The 17,271-nt window shown below is 48.5% G+C and overlaps 7 protein-coding genes across 7 annotated transcripts; 5 read left to right on the top strand and 2 right to left on the bottom strand.

Annotated features, from left to right (window-relative positions):
• The first annotated feature begins 1,473 nt into the window (after window positions 1-1,473).
• Window positions 1,474-2,718, top strand: BDW43DRAFT_268050 (uncharacterized protein). The gene is made up of 2 exons (XM_032041072.1): window positions 1,474-1,618; window positions 1,676-2,718. The coding sequence occupies exon 2, from the start codon at window positions 2,063-2,065 to the stop codon at window positions 2,369-2,371; it is 309 nt and encodes a 102-aa protein (XP_031903125.1). The 5' UTR covers window positions 1,474-1,618; window positions 1,676-2,062; the 3' UTR covers window positions 2,372-2,718.
• A 119-nt stretch (window positions 2,719-2,837) lies between these two features.
• On the top strand, window positions 2,838-3,376 carry BDW43DRAFT_251920 (uncharacterized protein). The gene has a single exon (XM_032039819.1). It carries the CDS (start codon window positions 2,910-2,912, stop codon window positions 3,177-3,179), a length of 270 nt encoding a protein of 89 aa, XP_031903124.1. The 5' UTR covers window positions 2,838-2,909; the 3' UTR covers window positions 3,180-3,376.
• On the top strand, window positions 3,295-5,965 carry BDW43DRAFT_323994 (HMG-box domain-containing protein). Its single transcript, XM_032049859.1, has 4 exons — window positions 3,295-3,725; window positions 3,780-3,839; window positions 3,910-5,076; window positions 5,188-5,965. Exons 1-4 carry the CDS (start codon window positions 3,573-3,575, stop codon window positions 5,281-5,283), a joined length of 1,476 nt encoding a protein of 491 aa, XP_031903123.1. The 5' UTR covers window positions 3,295-3,572; the 3' UTR covers window positions 5,284-5,965.
• BDW43DRAFT_251923 (DNA replication protein PSF1) lies at window positions 5,966-7,155 on the top strand. The gene is made up of 3 exons (XM_032039820.1): window positions 5,966-6,211; window positions 6,283-6,815; window positions 6,931-7,155. The coding sequence occupies exons 1-3, from the start codon at window positions 6,185-6,187 to the stop codon at window positions 7,022-7,024; spliced, it is 654 nt and encodes a 217-aa protein (XP_031903122.1). The 5' UTR covers window positions 5,966-6,184; the 3' UTR covers window positions 7,025-7,155.
• On the bottom strand, window positions 6,969-9,168 carry BDW43DRAFT_252000 (uncharacterized protein). Its single transcript, XM_032039821.1, has 3 exons — window positions 8,509-9,168; window positions 8,144-8,455; window positions 6,969-8,076 (listed from the first exon to the last, which is right to left on the bottom strand). Exons 1-3 carry the CDS (start codon window positions 8,906-8,908, stop codon window positions 7,286-7,288), a joined length of 1,503 nt encoding a protein of 500 aa, XP_031903121.1. The 5' UTR covers window positions 8,909-9,168; the 3' UTR covers window positions 6,969-7,285.
• Window positions 9,169-10,049: 881 nt separating this feature from the next.
• BDW43DRAFT_268038 (uncharacterized protein) lies at window positions 10,050-11,000 on the bottom strand. Its single transcript, XM_032041071.1, has 2 exons — window positions 10,869-11,000; window positions 10,050-10,801 (listed from the first exon to the last, which is right to left on the bottom strand). Exons 1-2 carry the CDS (start codon window positions 10,935-10,937, stop codon window positions 10,463-10,465), a joined length of 408 nt encoding a protein of 135 aa, XP_031903120.1. The 5' UTR covers window positions 10,938-11,000; the 3' UTR covers window positions 10,050-10,462.
• A 525-nt stretch (window positions 11,001-11,525) lies between these two features.
• Window positions 11,526-15,014, top strand: BDW43DRAFT_298372 (sulfate transporter family protein; the record flags this gene model as incomplete). The annotated part of the gene is made up of 6 exons (XM_032044543.1): window positions 11,526-11,760; window positions 11,832-13,175; window positions 13,223-13,422; window positions 13,473-13,706; window positions 13,756-14,933; window positions 14,990-15,014. 6 exons carry the CDS (start codon window positions 11,526-11,528, stop codon window positions 15,012-15,014), a joined length of 3,216 nt encoding a protein of 1,071 aa, XP_031903119.1.
• Between the last annotated feature and the right edge of the window lie 2,257 nt (window positions 15,015-17,271).

Below are 17,271 nucleotides of genomic sequence, written 5' to 3'. Positions count from 1 at the left end.
CGCGCGACAGAGAGAGAGAGAGACAGTGCGTGTGTGTACGTGTGTGTGTGTATGTGTACATGCGGGAGCACTAGCGGGCGTTGTAATTGAAATATCACTCTGTAAATTGGTACGACACTTGTATGACTCCATTCGCCACAGGCAACTGTTCATCGAGGTTGGGCCCAATTTACCAGCGCGAAGGATCAAAAGCAATATCATCATTAGTTAGATCCAACACCAACATGGGAACTTGCCCTTGCCCCTTGACCCCTGCCCACACGTGACCGAAAAGTATCCAAAGGTCAGGAACGCCCATGGAGGCGTTTTCCCTCATTCATCCACGGTGGGAAAATGGCAACCAACCAACATTCACGGCCAAGAATATGCACATACTATGCAAGCTGGGTGGAAAGCTGTCATTTCTCTCTGACCCAAGCCTCAGGGGGAATCTCAGACTGTTGATCATAGATAAAGGCCACGCTAACCTGGAAATGGTAACATAAGTGGCCCGCGCTAAGTGTAATTACTATTTAGTACACGGTGGGGCGATTTGGATGCGACAGTGCGCTAGTGGAAGGCTCCAATGATCTGCTTTGTCTTAAGAAACCGGATACTTCAGCCCGGCCAACGGTACGTCCAATGAACGATCGTGTGGCGTTGTTGTTGTTCTATGTGATCATACTACTATCCCGTACTTTTCCCATCCTGAGGTACGTCAAGCGTCGAGGCTTCATTACATTCCATATTACTTCTACTGGAAACTCAATTTGGGGGGTTGAGGGGGGGGAAGGGTTTTCGATTCTCGACCACACAGACAACCAGGTCTAAATCGGTAAGAAGTTAAATTAAGCTAAAGTGAGCTGAATCAGTGTCAGGGATCTCAACCAAGGTATCAATATCATCTTTTTGTTAGTACTATAGCTGCCCATTTCCTAGATCGAGACCCATCGAGCGAGAGAGAGGTAGAGTATTTAGAATGAGATGGAGATCTTTTTCTTCTATAAGCCCAGGAAATAACATATCCATAATTCACCTTCACTGATTCATTCTTACCTCGAGGAGAAAGCGTCAAGAGGTAAGAAACGAGAGACAAGAGACAGAGACCAGACAGTAAACCCCGTTTGGTTCTGTTTGGAACCACTTCAAACATGGAACTGCCAGTACCCGATCCCGCCCAACAGATCTTTCCCCTATCAAGCTCTCCCCTAGCCGTGCCCATCGTCGATGCCCATCCCTGTGATAGCAAGTCCGGTCAACTAAGGTTCTTACTAGCGATGATCTACTGGTTATGCTGTGGGGAAACCAATACTGCATCACTCTTATCTACGACTCCTCTGTACAAATTTACTTCTGGTGGATACACACACACAACGTGCGGGAAGGATTACGTGAGTCCCGTGGTTTGTATTCCCACGATTTACTTTCCACGAGCTGCCTTTACCAGATGGGGATGAAGGGACTATCCCATGTTGCTACTGTATATATTTTTTCGGTAAATTGGTCTTCCATGGAACTCCTATATCGGCCTCTGATACTCTACTTCCTCTTACACACTCTCTATCCCTCTCTAGGTTCTAACGGGGAAGGAGAGGCAAAAATGAATGCCTTTGAGAGGATCGGGAGTAGTTCCAGACTGGTCTGTCAGATTTCTTCGTATCCCTACCAGTGGAGAATCTGACAAGTGTGAAATTAGAGACAGCAGAGAGATATAAACATGAAGGAGGAACTAGTGGATCTCTCGCTTTCCTGATTTGACGAGGGCACCCATCGACTGGGGTATTCCAAATTGACCGAATTCCCGTGCTGCCATGGACCAATTCAATTCCGTTGGTCAATTCACTCGCCTACGGGCTCCGACTCTATACTGCTGATAGGTCTACCCTAGCTGCCTAGACCGCAGCCATCGCTCGGGGAGATTTCCGGAATCACAGGCAGCGTCGAGAACGGCGTACGGCGCAGAGAGGAGAGGTTGTAGGAGGATCTTACGACTATAGTTAGGTAATGAATATCCTGATTCTGAAGGGCAAAAAGACGATTTCTGTGCAACAATGCCTGGACGTTGGAGTGGCAGCAAACTCTAATGGCCAGCCCACCCTCCACACAGCTATTATTACATCTAGTAGATGCGTTGTCTAGTTCTGAAACAATCTCCCTGGTCGACGTCCCCTTCACCCGCACCCGGAAGGCAAGTCTGCAACATCTACATCTCTTTCAACCATTGCAAGATCTCAGATACAATTTCATGGATGCTGAAATTGGCACAAAGGAAGCAAAGAGCAGAAGGGGCCGTCTTGGAAACACTGGTGTCTTTTTTTTCAGGGGACAATATAAAGAAGGGGAGACCTGTGAGAGAAACGTGCACATAAAAAAGAAACCATCCTTTTTTTGAGGGTGAGGAACCAACATGATCGATAATTTGATCCAATAAACTCTTCTTTCAGCAGAATAATGTAAATAAAAAATATCAAGAAAAGAGAGAGGCCAGGGTAAAGAAAAAAAAATAAGAAAATGTGAAATAATAATAATAACAAAAAAAAGCCATGTATCAACAAATCACCTGCACCTATGTCTCCTCAGACCCGACATACTGGAACAAAGACCGCACCGTCACTCCAAGAGGGCAATCTGGAGATTGAGAGTGAGAAATACTATTTTATTAATATTTCAATCAATAATAATCAAAGAATAAATAAAAATGGGGGAAAAAAAGAAAAATTAGACTAACACTGCGGCCGCCCACCGCGTACAGTAACTATTCTGCGTCTTTTTTTTGTTTTTTTATTATTACTTAGTTCATACTATTATTTTATTTTATTTTATATTTATAATTATTCATTTTTTCCAATTTAGCTTGCCTTGGGTTTCAGCCGCCGGTCATGACCTATGGTTAGCAGGGACCACCATCCAGAACGGCTCTCTGCAACATCATGCGTCCTGCTGATATCTTTCCCTTAACTTGCCGCTCTTACCCCGTCCTATCTTTTACTTATATCGTGCGGTCCTCCTCTGCAGATCTTCATACGGTAAAGCCCATCATCGCATTCAATCCACTCTTGCCTTGGTGGCTTCTTGCGTCCTCTCTTCACATAACCTTTCTCTCCCTCCTCTTCCTCCATTACTCTCTCGATTCTGTTCTTTTGTCTTGGATCGTTCCCCCCTTTTTCTTTCCACAGCCGACCCCACTGGTTGATCGATAAAAGGACTGCGCTGTCCCTTTGCTTTCGTCCTCCTTAGGATCTCCCTTGCGGTCCATTGAACGGCGACACCCCTCAGATGCTGGGCATACTGCCAAGGAAACTCCAATTCCCCTACTGATTCATTCAATACGCTCTCAACCTTCCATAACTCTTGCAACCTCCTTCAGGAGGCTGTTCTTTTCGTATCCAACAGCTTCCCATCTACCCCACTACTGGTCTGGAAGACAGCTTCACGACCAAAGTATTCCAACATCGGACAGACCAGGAACGAGATATCTGGTTCTGTCGTAGACTTCCCCTCGCAAAGTGGCTTCATATCTTTCCTGTTTCAGGTCTAAGGGATTAACATTTTTCTCTGCCCTCAAAAACAACATCAGCGTGGTCACAGCGAGCATGGTTCGCGGCCAACTGCCTTCTCCGCCTCACTCAGACGGGCATCCCACTCCTGAACCTCACCGGGAAGGCTGCGGAATCATCCACCCATTGTACGCACACGACGGCCTACTAGGAGCCGGTATTCCCATGGACCATACACAGCAGGCCGTGGTAAGCATCAGGAGTTAGACTGACCGCTCGTTCCGCCACGCTGACTTAAACCAGGCTTTTGAGTCGTCGTCGAACCCCGTGCGGTTTCTTCCCAACGGCTACATGCAACAGCCGGTAAGTACTGTACTGATTCCTTCTCTTTATGACTGGAAATCGATCTGTTCTTGAGCTAATTCCGACACAGATGGTAGCCCACAATATGCAGGCCAACACACCACCATCCACCTCGGATGAGTGTCATCGCCCAGACCGGACATCATCTACATGGCCCCAGAAACCTGCCAATCGCTCCAAGGCCAGGAGCGGGAGAGGAGCTGGAGGTCGTAAAACTAAAACACTACACGCCAGAGACGGCCCCTCATTACCCGGCCCGTTGAGTGAATTGACCAAGCATCTGACACATGTTCCCATCAGAGACATGGAAAGTTGGGTGCATCGACCCATTGGGGTCCGCCGCCAGGAGGTCGCCAAAAGGAATGGCAAGGTGGCTAGGCCCATGAATTCTTTCATGCTCTACCGGTCAGCATACACCGAGAGAACCAAGAAGTGGCTGGGACAGAACAACCACCAAGTGGTGTCCGTAGCTGTTGGCCACAGCTGGAAGATGGAGCCAAGAGAGATTCGGGATAAATTTGAAGTCCTGGCAAACATCGAAAAGAAGAACCATGTGAAGGCGCATCCCGGATACAGGTTCTCGCCAAAGAAAGATCATAGAAGGGGGGATGATCGTCGCAACAGCCGCCTGGATAACACACCTGATTCCAGTCCTGGCTTGGGCCAGACGCCCCGTACCATGAGCACTTCGGAGATGGAAAGCGGATGGGCCAGCCGTGACTCAACTCCTCTGGGCTTCATGGAGCACGGTATGCCTGCTGGTTACCTCAGTTCTTCCTGGCAGACAACCAATCCCGGCCGGCCGGCTCCTGGCATGCTGCCCCCCTCCCCTCCAGAGCCTACCCAGTACCTCCAACAGTCAATCCATCATAGTCTAATGGGCTCCCGTTTAGAAGATATGCGCTTCAACAGAGTTGACATGCAGGATCTTCAGTATTCGTCCTCAACCGCCTTAGCTGGCCTACCAGGGGCAGCTCATCATGAGCTTCTTCAGCCCCAGACCTCTGTCTCTGCGCCAGGAGCCGGTGCCGACGGACAGTTAGACCCACAACTACTCGGATTCCAGGGCAACTCTTCGAATACCAACGGAGGAAACCAGGCCTACAGCAACTCTCACTACCATCCTATGTGGCAAGAGTCGCATGCTAACACCGGTTACGTTGCTGCCTCCTCGCTGCCGCCGGCCACGGTACCTTATGTAGCCGGTGCGGCTTTCACACCAGGTATGCAGCCGATGGTGGATAGCCGCGAAGGATGGGAGTCCGGCCATGAAGGGAATATGGATACGTCCAGTACAGAGTTTGAACATTGGATCAATACTCAACCGGTTACCTATTAGGGATGACAGATATTTATTTTGAAACCTGTGATGGACTTTGACGAAAGCGACGAGCTAAACGAACTTCTTGGTGGAGATGTACGTCGTCTTTTGTTCTCGGGTTGACCCCCTGTTTGAAATTGAACATTTGTGATATCGGAGTTTCGAGGCGTACAAATCTGAATGATCCGGGCGATGGTGGTTTCATTTGTTTGTTATTAAGCTACTTTCTTAATCTTACTGATATTGATTCCCAAGGGAGGCAAACTGTTGGGTTCCGAGCTTGTATGATAGCTTCTTGTCATTCGTTTACTCCCTAGAGTTGCGGCAACACTTGTGATTCAGAGATACCAATGCATCATCTCATAAATACAATCCGTGCTTCTGAGAATGCGTAGTGGTCGTTGTCTTGGCATTGCTTTAGTGGAGTGATCCCAGTGGGATCAGGTTCTTTTGGGCTTAAATGCGCGTCAAGGATTGGCCTAGGGAGAGGGGTACGTAGGTGTCTTGGGAGCGAACGATTAGAGCATATCATAAGTAATGATGGTATATAGAGAGGTTTTGCGATATTCAAACGTTTAGTTTTCATATCAACAGCAAAGTATTATGGCGATGACAGGCCTCGTCAAAAGCATCTCAATTGCCATCCTTCTCTATTTCAATATCTTTCCTTTAAGAATGCTTCATGTCGATTGCAATTGTATAGATGAGAAAAGTCTTGGCGGACGCGAAATAAAGAGGCATCACGTGGACCCGTGTCGGAGATAACGCCGCAAGTGGGCTGTCATTTTCTACTCATCAATTTTATACTTTAGTCTCCAAAGCGTACGAGAAGAGCTTACCTCAATCGCGAAATCGGCAAAATACGCGCGGTGTACAACCTACGCTCCCCACGACCATTGTGAACCGTACATCGCTCCAAGACACCCATCCACCAACAACCAGCATCCACCAGCATCATCTACAACCATACATAACCTCATATAACCAATCTCACAACCTCACGACACCCTAAACGACCACCGCCATGTACGGCGAACTCGGCAACAAACTCGTACCTCACCCCCGCAACACATCCTCCTCTCCTCTCCTCCCCCCCTTTACTCTACTAACAAACAACCCAAGGTCCAACACGCCAAACGCACCCAATCGCTCGCCCACCTTCCTCCCTACCAAACCGAACTCGTCCGCGCCGTCGCCCGCGAAGTCCGCGACCTCGACCGCGACGTCAACCACCTCCTCGCCCCCTTTTCAGGCTCCTTCAACCCCTCCCAACAACCCGCAATCGCGTGCGCCCTTCTCGTCGACCACCTCTGCATGCGCCGCAACAAACGCTGCCTCCTCGCCTACCACCGCGTGCGCACCGAGAAACTCGAGGAACTCTGCTGGACCGGCATCGACGTCCTCGAGCAGCAGCTTCCCCCCGCCGCCGAGGATGGTCCCGGCAGCGGACAGCACGTGGCGAGCTCACAGAGCGGGAACCATAGCTCGCTGAGTCCGGAAGAGGAGGAGTATTTTCGTCAGTATAGTGATATGTTGGCGGCTTATAAGGGGCAGTGGACGGATGTGGATCTTACCGGGGGTTTGGAGCCACCTAGGGATTTGTTTATTGATGTTAGGGTTTTGAAGGATGCGGGGGAGATACAGACGGAGTATGGGTACGTTCACTACTTTTCTTGTGCTTGTTTGTGTGTGTGTGTGTGTGTGTGTGTGTTTCTTGGGTTGTGGTTGGTGTTGTGGTAGTTTGGTGGTTTGGTGCTAACTTTTGGATAGGGTTATCAATTTGACGAAGAATAGTCAGTTGTATGTGAGGCAGGGGGATGTGGAGCGATTGATTGCGCAGGGTTTTCTAGAGAGGTTGAGTTAAGCGCATGTTGCTTTTATTGGACTGCTTGGTTTGAAAAAGTGCGGTTTTTGTGCTTGTGATACCCATTGGATAGAGAGACTAAAATATGGGCGTTGTGCGACGTTTGTTTCTGTTTCTCTATGATTGAACATACGCTCAAGGAGTAGTTATTGCTGATGCCCTGGGACTTCAAGGTCTTAAGTATTGACAGACGTATAATATTATCATTTTTTACTTTGAACAAAGTGATGGCTACATACTATGACCGTGCTATATCATACATCAAATCTCATCAGCCCAAGCAGCGACATTGAGATGAAACCCCTTCATAACAGCAACCCTCGCCGCCTCCTCATCAACCATCGCCTTCTTCTTTTCATCCATAAGCGCCCCCAATTCCCTAACGCGCCTCGCCACCTCTCCCCACCGTACCCTCTCCCCCTTCTTCTCCTTACCCTCAATATCCGGAACCACGAATACATCCTTCAACTTGCCCCCTTCCTTCCTCACAACCCCATCAACAATAACAGTCTCGATATCCCGAATCGAGCTATGCAGTACAATCGCCGCAACCGGATCCCGATCCGCAGCAACCAGCATCCCCGGCGAACTACCATCATAAATCACAACATCTGCCTTCTTCCCCGTCGCTAAGCTCCCAATCTCACTCTCCATCCCGATACATCGAGCGCCCTGGATCGTCCCCAAATTAAACACATCACTCACGCTGCTCCCCACATCCTTCGCCCACTTGCTGTGCGCTTCGAATTCCTCGTGCCGTCGCGCCCGCGCCCACTGCAGCACCGTCGACATCTGCGTTGGGATGTACGCCGTGCAGACGCTGTGGCAGTCGATGCCTAGCGATGAGATAGACTGGTAGTCGGGGTCCAGGCAGATGGGGTTACCGTGACCCATTTGGAGCTCTGTGACAGGCGTGCTGGAGATCTTAGCGCCTTTGGCGCGGATTAGTTGCGTGTGGCCGGGTTGGGGATTGGTGTTGTGGGAGAGGAGGATGTCCGGGCCGAGGAGGTCGTGGGCGTCCAGGTTAGTCGCTGCTGATAGGGAGTTTGGGGCTGGGTTGTGGGTTGTGTTTAGTATGCTATTGTATTTTGGAGTTGGGGGTTGGTTGGGGGTACGTACCTCCGAATGCGACACCGTAGACGGAATGCGATGTGATTAGCTGCGCCCCTGCATGCCGGACTCGTCCGTAGACTTCCTTCAGTACTTCGCCGGGGAGGTAGAGCCCGTCGAAGGCGAAGCCGAGGCGGACTCGGCCGGAAGGGCCGAAGGGATTCAGGATGGCCAGTTGGTCGAACGTTTCCATTACCCATGGGGCGAGGAGGTCTGGTGAGAGCTCGAATGTGGGTGTCCATTGCGCTACCCGGGGGGTGGGGCAGTATGCAAAGATGGACCTGATGCCGGAGGAGATGGTTGCGCGGATGGCTTCTTTGGCTGTTTTCGTGTTAGGGTCGTGGTGTATCTGGTTGGGTTGGTGGGTGGCTTACAATGCTCTGGGGAGTAGTTGATGTGGGCATGGTCCACTACGGTTGTTGTGCCGCTGTCGAGACATTCCAGTGCGCCTGACAGTTGGCCCCAGAAGGTGTCGTCGGCCGATAGGAATGAACTGGCGAAGTTACCGGTGGGGAAGTAATCGAAGAGAGTGTGGTTTGGGTGCGTGGCTTTGAGACTGGTCTGCCATACATGGTGGTGGGTGTCGATGAAGCCCGGCGAAACGATCTTGTCCGTGCAGTCTATGACCCTGGTGTCAGATGGTGGGTCGATGTTTTGGGCGATTTTAGTGATTTTCGAGTTCTCGATAAGAAGATCTTCTTTCGATGCATGCACAACGTCATTAGCGTCGTGGAGAAGAAGTGTGCCGTTTTTTAGGAGGATTGAGCCGGCCATGTTGGTTTCTATCCTAGAGAGTGTCAAATGTGGATCGCTCGGTATTGAAAAGTTGGTTTCAATGATCCTATTCAATTGGTGGTCAATCGTATATCAACTGTGATGTATAAGTATGCGCCTTGTTCGGCCTTCGGCCCTTCGGATCGGCCGTGAAGAGTCTTTCATTACTCATTCGGCCCTTTGCGGGGGACCTTCAATGTGGAGATGATAAGCAACAGTGAGACGTTCTACAAGGGCGAGACCATATGGCCCCATGGCTATGGTATCGAGGAATATTCGGCAATATTGATTCAGAGCTTGGTTCGACTGATTTTCCCTGAATTGAACTGAGTACTGAATGTAGTTGGCTTTATCCACTTCTTTCTCCGGCTCTTAACTCCGAGACCCACTTGCCCTAAACTTCCATTTTCAGACACTGGCCAACAGTCATCCTCATTGCATGATTGTTGAAAAGCCAATGGTCCTAGGCGGAATTGAGATGGGTCGCTGTGAAAAGCATCTCGATGTAGCCGGCGATGATAATACTACGCTTACAACGACGATGTGGCGAATAGCGAACACTGGGGCTACGAGTATAGAGCCTATGAAGGCGTCTCAGTAAGGTTAGAATAAGACCCGCACAAGTCAAAATATACCATGCCTGATTGGTTACACACTTATCAGAACACTCTGGCTATGCTGTAACATATCATGAGGAACGCGTCGTTTGAGCGAAAGGACTTAGTTCAAGACGATAGTATTCAACCTGAGAAGCAGGCCGACCGCAAAAGGAGCTTCTTGATTATGAACAGTTCAACGAGATTATATGAACAAGTCATGTATCAATATTCTAACTTTTTCGAACTGAAGGCAGTAAGGTCTTGCCTATCGGAAGAAAGCAGTTTACGAACCGATGGCAGAATACCAGAGATGGTTTGGTTTGAACGGTACCATGCGTGTTGATTGCTTCATCAGATACTTCCCTTCCATCTCATTCGACGCGTCCCTCACACAGCCAAGCGTCTACTACTGGTATCAACCACCATAGAACCCAGGAGCTAGCCAGGGTCACAGCTCCAGTATCCTTGTCATCGTCTTTCGGCAGCCGATAATATCGTCATAAAGCTATTTGGCTGGGAAGGTAAGATCAGTCATTGGCACAGATCAGGGCTTTTAACCTCCGATGTTTGGGTCAAGTCTGGTTCAAGATATGTCTTTGTAAACTATAGCAGTTGAGAGCCAATGATCACTGGGCAGTAACGTTGCCATATAATCATGGGGTCCTGCAAGATCCTTAATTTGGCAATAGAACGTAACGAGGGAAGTACGGGGCCTAATTATATCACTTGATAGTCGGATTAGATTGTCGCGATGCTCTTCGTAACCTTTACGATGAAGGCAACGGTCCCATGTCAAGTCATAGACTACCCTAGCTTATCTGATTTGCGCTGGTTATCTACATGTGATATGTTGATATTTCCAGAACCATGTTCAATAGATGCTCGAGCTCCCTTCTGCCAAGCTTCACATTTGAAGTGGCGAGGAGATGGCCCCCAAGGTGATTCGACATGATAGCTAATGGATCTGTGGGTTCAGTGTTTTAGACGAACACTCCCTCAGGTCACCTGTCTTGGGGATATAGAGGTGGAGTGCTAGCTCAAGCACCACAGCCTTTTCAACTTGGCCACGGTGAACAGAAATGAAACTGAGCACGCAAATTACGGCCATTACATATTTATACAACATGCATTGGAAAATTGGACCGACATTCAATTGATGTAAATCAACTTGGAAGAAGGCTTCTTGGGACCCTAGAGGTAAGGGGTGAATGGTCGATGGAGAGTATCGCTTGCTCCCCGGCCGTAGCTTGATTCTCAAGAAGATAGTAGTGCAAGTCAACGTAATATGCTGCAGCTAAAAGCTGGCCAATGGTTAGTGGGCCATATCAATCATGTAATTGGTAGGGAATTGGTTACTCAACGGATGGGCATGGAGAGCAGCTAAGTCGGTAGATGCATGAAGCTTCGGAGGAAAAGAAGCACAGACCCATGGGGGTAACCTATCATATGTAACCTGGGTTCCACATTATCTGAAGCTTGGGTTCACTCTTCGATTGATAGATATGAAAAAGAATCAAAGCTCCAAATAAATCAATCGATGACAGCCAGCTATCACCAATCATTACATAATGTTCTATCAGGGCCCCATTGCACTATCCCCTTCTCAGATAGTTCCCACGCTAAACCCCAAATGGACCCGGCGATAAGTCCACCGTGATAAGAACTTTTCTTAGTCAATGCCGATAACAAGAGCCAAGTTCCACCCCTCCGGGTTCCTGTCCATGTTTCCCCTCGGATCTATTACTACTCGTGGGTGAATGACACTTTGTTCTTCAGATGTCTTCTTCCATTTACTTTTCCCACATCCCCGGTAACCTAAACAATGTCAATTGCGCCTGTGGTCTGATTGACACTTGCGTCATCTAGGGTCACTTCTTCTCCTCACCCAGTGTTTGGGCCCGCCCTCCCACAACCAAAGAAAAAGGTTTCGAAGACTGCGGGGATTCCTGGTCTGACAGGAGTATCGATCGTTTCAGCCCACTTGCATTGACGACACTTACGCGACTCTGACGACGACGATGGGTGTCTTCCGCCCACGAGGCCGGAGCGATTCTCGCGTATCCGGACTGCCTCTCCGCCGCTCTCTATTCGTCGATGATGAGGCTCCAGATGTGATTGAGGCCCCTGTCGAGCAGGCCAATAATGGTAGTCCTCCGAGAACACCTTTGGGGATCGAGCCCCTTGTATCTGGCGGGACAAGCCACAGAACGCCAAGTCGTTCTTTCTACCATCGATCGTTCAACAGTACAGCAGGTGTGAAACAGGAAGCTTCCCCATAACCACAATGGCTCCATTGGAGAGTGTTATTGACTGGTGATTTAAAGATCCCGCTCCTTATTCGTCTCAAGGTCTTCGAGAGCAAACCGCTGAACTGGCATCTTATGCTTTGTCCCTCAATGGAAGCTCACTTCCCCAGGAACGGAATACGCTACCACCGTCACTCGATATCTTTCACCCGATCCAAAATATAGACCTCTCTTCGTCGCCCACCGATACTGTAGTCCCAGTTTTAGACACCGAACCTTCCGTCGGCCCTACCGCTGGTTCGTCGGCCTTGACGGAGATGATCCGCAACCCTTCTGACTCTCTGGACGGTGCCGATGGTCGGAATAGCGCTATAGACCAGAATGGACTGGGTGAATGTGGAGCTTCCGTGGGGAGTTCAGGCGCGTCGTCCGACATACGTGAAGCTCCTATTACCGATCAGACGTCCCTACTGCCCAAGTCACCGCAGACAAAGCGTCTCCGTAGTTACGGGGTTGCCGAGGACGTTGAGAGTCAAGAGACTATAAGGGAGCGCAACCCGAGTGCATTCCATCAAGCGTTCTCGAGTTGTACGGTTTGCCTTCAAGGGTTAGTGCATCCAAAATCATGGAATGGGCGGGCAGTCTGGGAACAAGGTGTCGTCCGTCCTGTTAGTCTACTGCCTTCGGTATTCCTCGGCCTTTTGCTCAACATCCTTGATGCTCTATCCTATGGAATGATTTTGTTTCCACTTGGGGAGCCAATTTTCTCTAATCTTGGGTCCGACGGCATTTCCATGTTCTACGTTAGTACTATCATCGCCCAGCTGGTCTTCTCATGTGGGGGATCAATCTTCCGCGGTGGGATTGGGAGTGAGATGATCGAAGTTGTTCCCTTTTTCCATCAGATGGCCTTCACAATCCTGGCACGTGTGGGCCAGGATAACCCAAGGTCTGTCATCGCAACAACAATCCTAGCATTTTCAGTCAGTTCTGTCCTGACCGGGTTGGTATTCTTCTTGATGGGAACTTGTAAATTAGGATCCCTCATTGGATTCTTCCCTAGACATATCTTGATTGGGTGTATCGGTGGTGTGGGGTTCTTTCTCCTGCAGACGGGTGTTGAGGTTTCCGCTCGACTACCGGGATCGCTCGAATATACCATCCCTACTCTGGAGAAACTTTTCCATTCAGACACTGTTGCCCTTTGGATAATACCCTTGCTACTTGCAATCGGTCTCCTTGTTTTGAAGCGTTTTGTACGGTCTAATTTTCTGGTTGGTGGCTACTTTATTGCCGTTGCTATCCTTTTCTATATCGCCAAATTGAGTGCCAGTGTGCCTATGGATACTCTACGGGAAAGTGGGTGGGTGTTCGAAGCGCCATCATCTAATAACCCATGGTGGCATTTCTATACACTTTATGGTGAGTACGGCCACAACCATTTGATCCTGTATTTCTGACGATGTCAGACTTCGCTGCCGTCGACTGGGCTGCCTTTATTGATACTATACCGGCGATGTTTGCGCTTACATTCTTTGGGGTCCTTCACGTTCCCATCAACGTTCCAGCGTTGGGCATATCGACTGGCGAAGATAATCTGAATGTTGACCGTGAGCTTATGGCACATGGAGTGACCAATGCTCTGTCAGGATGTGTTGGCAGCATACAGGTATGTTTTTTGCCCCTTTACAGTGTTTATCACATGCTTAACCCCCATAGAATTACCTTGTATACACCAACAGTTTACTTTTTATCGACAGCGGTGGAAATTCACGCTTGGCAGGTGTCATGCTTGCTACTGCTACTCTGGGAATCCTCCTCGTTGGGCCAGTAATAGTCGGTTTCATTCCAGTCATGGTTGTGGGAGCACTCATTTTCTTACTCGGTATCGAATTGATGGAAGAAGCGCTAGTTGATACCTGGGGGAAATTGCACAGACACGAATATCTAACAGTAGGCGCTATCTATAATTTCTATTCCGTTCTGTAAACTAACTTGGCAGGTCGTCATAATTGTCGTTACCATGGGCGCTTGGGACTTTGTCGTGGGCATTTTCGTCGGTATCATCCTAGCGTGCCTGAGTTTCGTCGTTCAGACATCTCGCAAATCTGCGATTAGGGCGACGTTTTCCGGCAAGACTGCTGGCTCAACTGTCCGCCGGCCTCCGATTCAACAGCGGTTCTTGAGAGAAGCAGGACAACAGACACTCATTATCAAACTTGGGGGTTATCTATTTTTCGGAACCATTGTTAACGTTGAGAATACAATGCGGGGTTTGATTGAAGAGGAAGCGTTTAACAAGCGTCCTATTCGATTCATTATTCTGGATTTCTCGCGCGTGTACGGCATTGATTTCTCTGCCGCCGAGGCCTTCACACGTATCAATCGCATTCTGCGGAAGCGGAACGTGCTCATGACTATTTCTGGATTGAATATGGAAGGGGAGGTTGGCAGGAGCCTTCAGAATGTGGGGTTGTTCGAGTCCGAAAATGACGTGCAGATTTTCGAGGACTTCAACTCTGCGCTTGAGTTCTGCGAGAATGACTATCTAAAAGTCTTCTACAGCCACCGTGAAGCGTTGCTCAAGAGAAAGGATATGTCCTCGGCATTCCTAGAGGTACCCGGATCGCAAGGCCAACAGCATCTCCATGACAGTATAGTGAGCTCTCCTCGTCATAGGTATCTCCAGCAGGCAGCCACTACGACTCTGTGCGAAGATGAGACAGCCGTGGTAGCCCCAGCAGCATGGGCTGCCATGCGACAGCCTTTGCCCCTTTTACTCCAGACATTCCAAGGATTAACTTTGCGGAACGAGGATTTCTGGTTCCGGGCCTGTGCCTATTTTGTCCGTGACACCTACGCAGCGGGCACTGTATTGTTCCAAGAGGGCGACGTGCCCAACGCCTTCTATTTGCTTGAATCCGGGATGCTGCGTGCGGAATATGAGCTGCCGCAAGGGCGGTATTTCGAGCTGATTGTCGCCGGACGGCCGTGCGGAGAATTGCCATTCTTCAGCGAAACCCGACGAACGGCAACGGTTAAGGCGGAGCAAGACTGCGTCGCATGGTGTTTGTCTACGGCCAAATGGCGAGATCTAAGGGAGCAAGAACCCGAAATTGCCCGGGAACTGCTGACAGTCAGTCTGAAGCTGACCACTGAACGCATGGATAGCATTACTTCGTAAGTGATTTCCGCCTTATTCGGCACTGGTTTTCGGCAACACTAACCGGGTTTAGTTATGTTCTTACTATGGCGGCTTAATGGTGGCATCGTACTGTTTCTCTGAGCATGCTTGGGTAGGTCAGGTGTACAAATTTGTGGCATTATACAGCATCTGGTTGGTGAAACTTTGAGCGTTATATTTGAGCATTTTGCATATGTGATATACATAATCAAAGACTACTGCGGAACACGTGCTCCTCTGGCGATGATGCAAATCATGCAGCCTGCACATGATAGCTGACACGATAAGGCAAACTCGTGACTTCCGTAGACCTACCGGCTAATGATTGTGTCAGATCACCCAAATTTTAGACAGGTCGTAAACCTGACACTGCGTTGAGCCCACCTGTAAGGGATAGATAGAACCATAGTGTAAAATCTTCTGGATTTGTTTCAAACCATTGAGTGGCTGAAATGAGGTCCATCCAGGCTGCGGGGAAGTCTTTATTAGCAGGGAAAGAAGGAGTTACTAAGATAGGCATTCCGAACAGGCAATACATAGGGAATGGCGCAATCTTGATATCAGATTCTATGGAAATCGGTATAAGGATGACCATTTATGATATAACCTAAGCCGACCTTCCGGACAATATCGGAATCACAAAGGCACAGCACATATACCTAATGAATTCGACTCCGTTCTCATGCGGAGTACGCCATTTCCCCCACCCATCTATGCTTTACTATCATAATCTTAAGAGAACCACAACCATATACCCAACGACCCAAAGAGGAAAAAAAAAAAAAAAAAAAAAACCTCCCAAGACTTGATTCATTTCCAAACAATCAATGTCTGATACAAGCTGAAACGCGACTAATCCACCGGTCAGGCATCGACTCCCTTCAACGGTCATAGACACGTTCGGAACCTGGGAGAACATGAGCGACCCTCGTCCTTGTTCAATGGACCAGGATAGACACGGGCCAAGGACAACGATCATCAGATCGACAGTGGCCTGATTGGCTGGATTGGTATCGTCCGTTGGGCTCGAAACGGTCCATAATAGAAAAGGGGGCAGTGGATGAGACTAGTAGGAAACTAAGTTAACTTAGTTCCCTATTACTAAGTACCAAGTTACCCAGAGGTACCTTGACTTCTTAGCTTCGAAGCTGAGCTTGGGTAGTACTACTCTGAAGGGAGTAGGGGGTTAGAAAGTTTTTTTTTTTTTTTTTTTTTTTTTTCCCTTTCTATTTAATATAGATGGTTTTATCTGGTCGCCACAAAATTCAATTTAAGTAAGGTACTTATTTATTTATTAGTTATTTTGTGAAGGCAAACGACGAGGAAAACTTACATATGTGACTATTGTACATGTATATATGTATGTCGCTGAAGAAAATCAGTGACAAACTCATACTACGTACTATGCGTTTCCCCCTCTCGCGAAAAGCGACATCGATCCTCCCTCCTGCAGGGATGGCTTGACACCAGCCGAAGGGAGCCAAAAGAAAAATGCATTGATAGGGCTGCGACAAACATTCCTGCGCGACAATAGTACCGCACCGAGTGGGGGTTCTTGACTATGTTACCCACCGTAGCGCCTACAAGACGATGCTAACGAACCATTTTTTCCTAAAGCTGGCTGTCGATTTTAATTTATAGGTAAATAATCATCGGCCGTCCAATTTCAGTTTTTTTTCTTCTTTTGTTTTTCTCTTCTCTCGCTAGAAACTAGACCAAACACTAAATCCCGAGAAACAGATAAAATAAAAATAAAAGGAAGAAAATAAAAAGGAAAAATAAAAGTTGAAAAAGGAATACCGTGATAGGGGTTCTACGTTCAAGAGGATCTGTTCCCTTTTCCCTTTTTCTTTTTTTAACTTCCTTTGGCTTCCTTTTCGCTTCTCTCCACATGTAATGGTTGGATGGACAGGAGTCCTCCGTGTTAGTATTTAGTTCCATTGCGAATGGATTGGACCTGGTTCCAATTCTTCTGCGATTGGCGTCAACTTAGCCTCTTATCGTTCCATCACCAGTCAAACCTGGTGAAGGAGGGGGTCCTTTTCTCTTCATTGGATATGCGATCCGGTCACGGGGTTGGGGATGAGATGTCGAGTCGCGTGGCCAAATATACTTTCTTTTACTAGGTCTTCTTTTGAGTATGTTGAATTCAACTGTGTTGCCTCCTTCCGGGTTAGGCGCTTCAGGGTGAATGAACACTGGTTAAGGGTTGAACTGGCGCATGGTTGGTTGGTTGGTAAGTGCTGGGTGGTAGCATATTAGGTATATGTATTATGAACGTCATGGCATTTCAGTCCACGGGAAACCAGAACTAGGGTCAGGATGGGATGGTAC

Source organism: Aspergillus alliaceus (assembly GCF_009176365.1).
Source record: "Aspergillus alliaceus strain CBS 536.65 unplaced genomic scaffold BDW43scaffold_9, whole genome shotgun sequence".
NCBI classification, from domain to species: domain Eukaryota; kingdom Fungi; phylum Ascomycota; class Eurotiomycetes; order Eurotiales; family Aspergillaceae; genus Aspergillus; species Aspergillus alliaceus.
This window is presented reverse-complemented; position numbering and strand designations above follow the sequence as displayed.

Bases quoted from the DNA above. Each gene is read 5' to 3' on its own strand.
- BDW43DRAFT_268050 (XM_032041072.1), top strand. From the start codon at position 2,063: ATGGCCAGCCCACCCTCCACACAGCTATTATTACATCTAGTAGATGCG.
- BDW43DRAFT_251920 (XM_032039819.1), top strand. From the start codon at position 2,910: ATGCGTCCTGCTGATATCTTTCCCTTAACTTGCCGCTCTTACCCCGTC.
- BDW43DRAFT_323994 (XM_032049859.1), top strand. From the start codon at position 3,573: ATGGTTCGCGGCCAACTGCCTTCTCCGCCTCACTCAGACGGGCATCCC. The intron at 3,840-3,909 runs GTAAGTACTGTA...ATTCCGACACAG, and splicing joins ACGGCTACATGCAACAGCCG to ATGGTAGCCCACAATATGCA. The intron at 5,077-5,187 runs GTGGATAGCCGC...TAGGGATGACAG, and splicing joins CACCAGGTATGCAGCCGATG to ATATTTATTTTGAAACCTGT.
- BDW43DRAFT_251923 (XM_032039820.1), top strand. From the start codon at position 6,185: ATGTACGGCGAACTCGGCAACAAACTC. The intron at 6,212-6,282 runs GTACCTCACCCC...AAACAACCCAAG, and splicing joins GCGAACTCGGCAACAAACTC to GTCCAACACGCCAAACGCAC. The intron at 6,816-6,930 runs GTACGTTCACTA...ACTTTTGGATAG, and splicing joins GAGATACAGACGGAGTATGG to GGTTATCAATTTGACGAAGA.
- BDW43DRAFT_252000 (XM_032039821.1), bottom strand. From the start codon at position 8,908: ATGGCCGGCTCAATCCTCCTAAAAAACGGCACACTTCTTCTCCACGAC. The intron at 8,456-8,508 runs GTAAGCCACCCA...ACACGAAAACAG, and splicing joins CAACTACTCCCCAGAGCATT to CCAAAGAAGCCATCCGCGCA. The intron at 8,077-8,143 runs GTACGTACCCCC...CCCACAACCCAG, and splicing joins CTACGGTGTCGCATTCGGAG to CCCCAAACTCCCTATCAGCA.
- BDW43DRAFT_268038 (XM_032041071.1), bottom strand. From the start codon at position 10,937: ATGGGTCTGTGCTTCTTTTCCTCCGAAGCTTCATGCATCTACCGACTT. The intron at 10,802-10,868 runs GTTGAGTAACCA...GCCAGCTTTTAG, and splicing joins GCTGCTCTCCATGCCCATCC to CTGCAGCATATTACGTTGAC.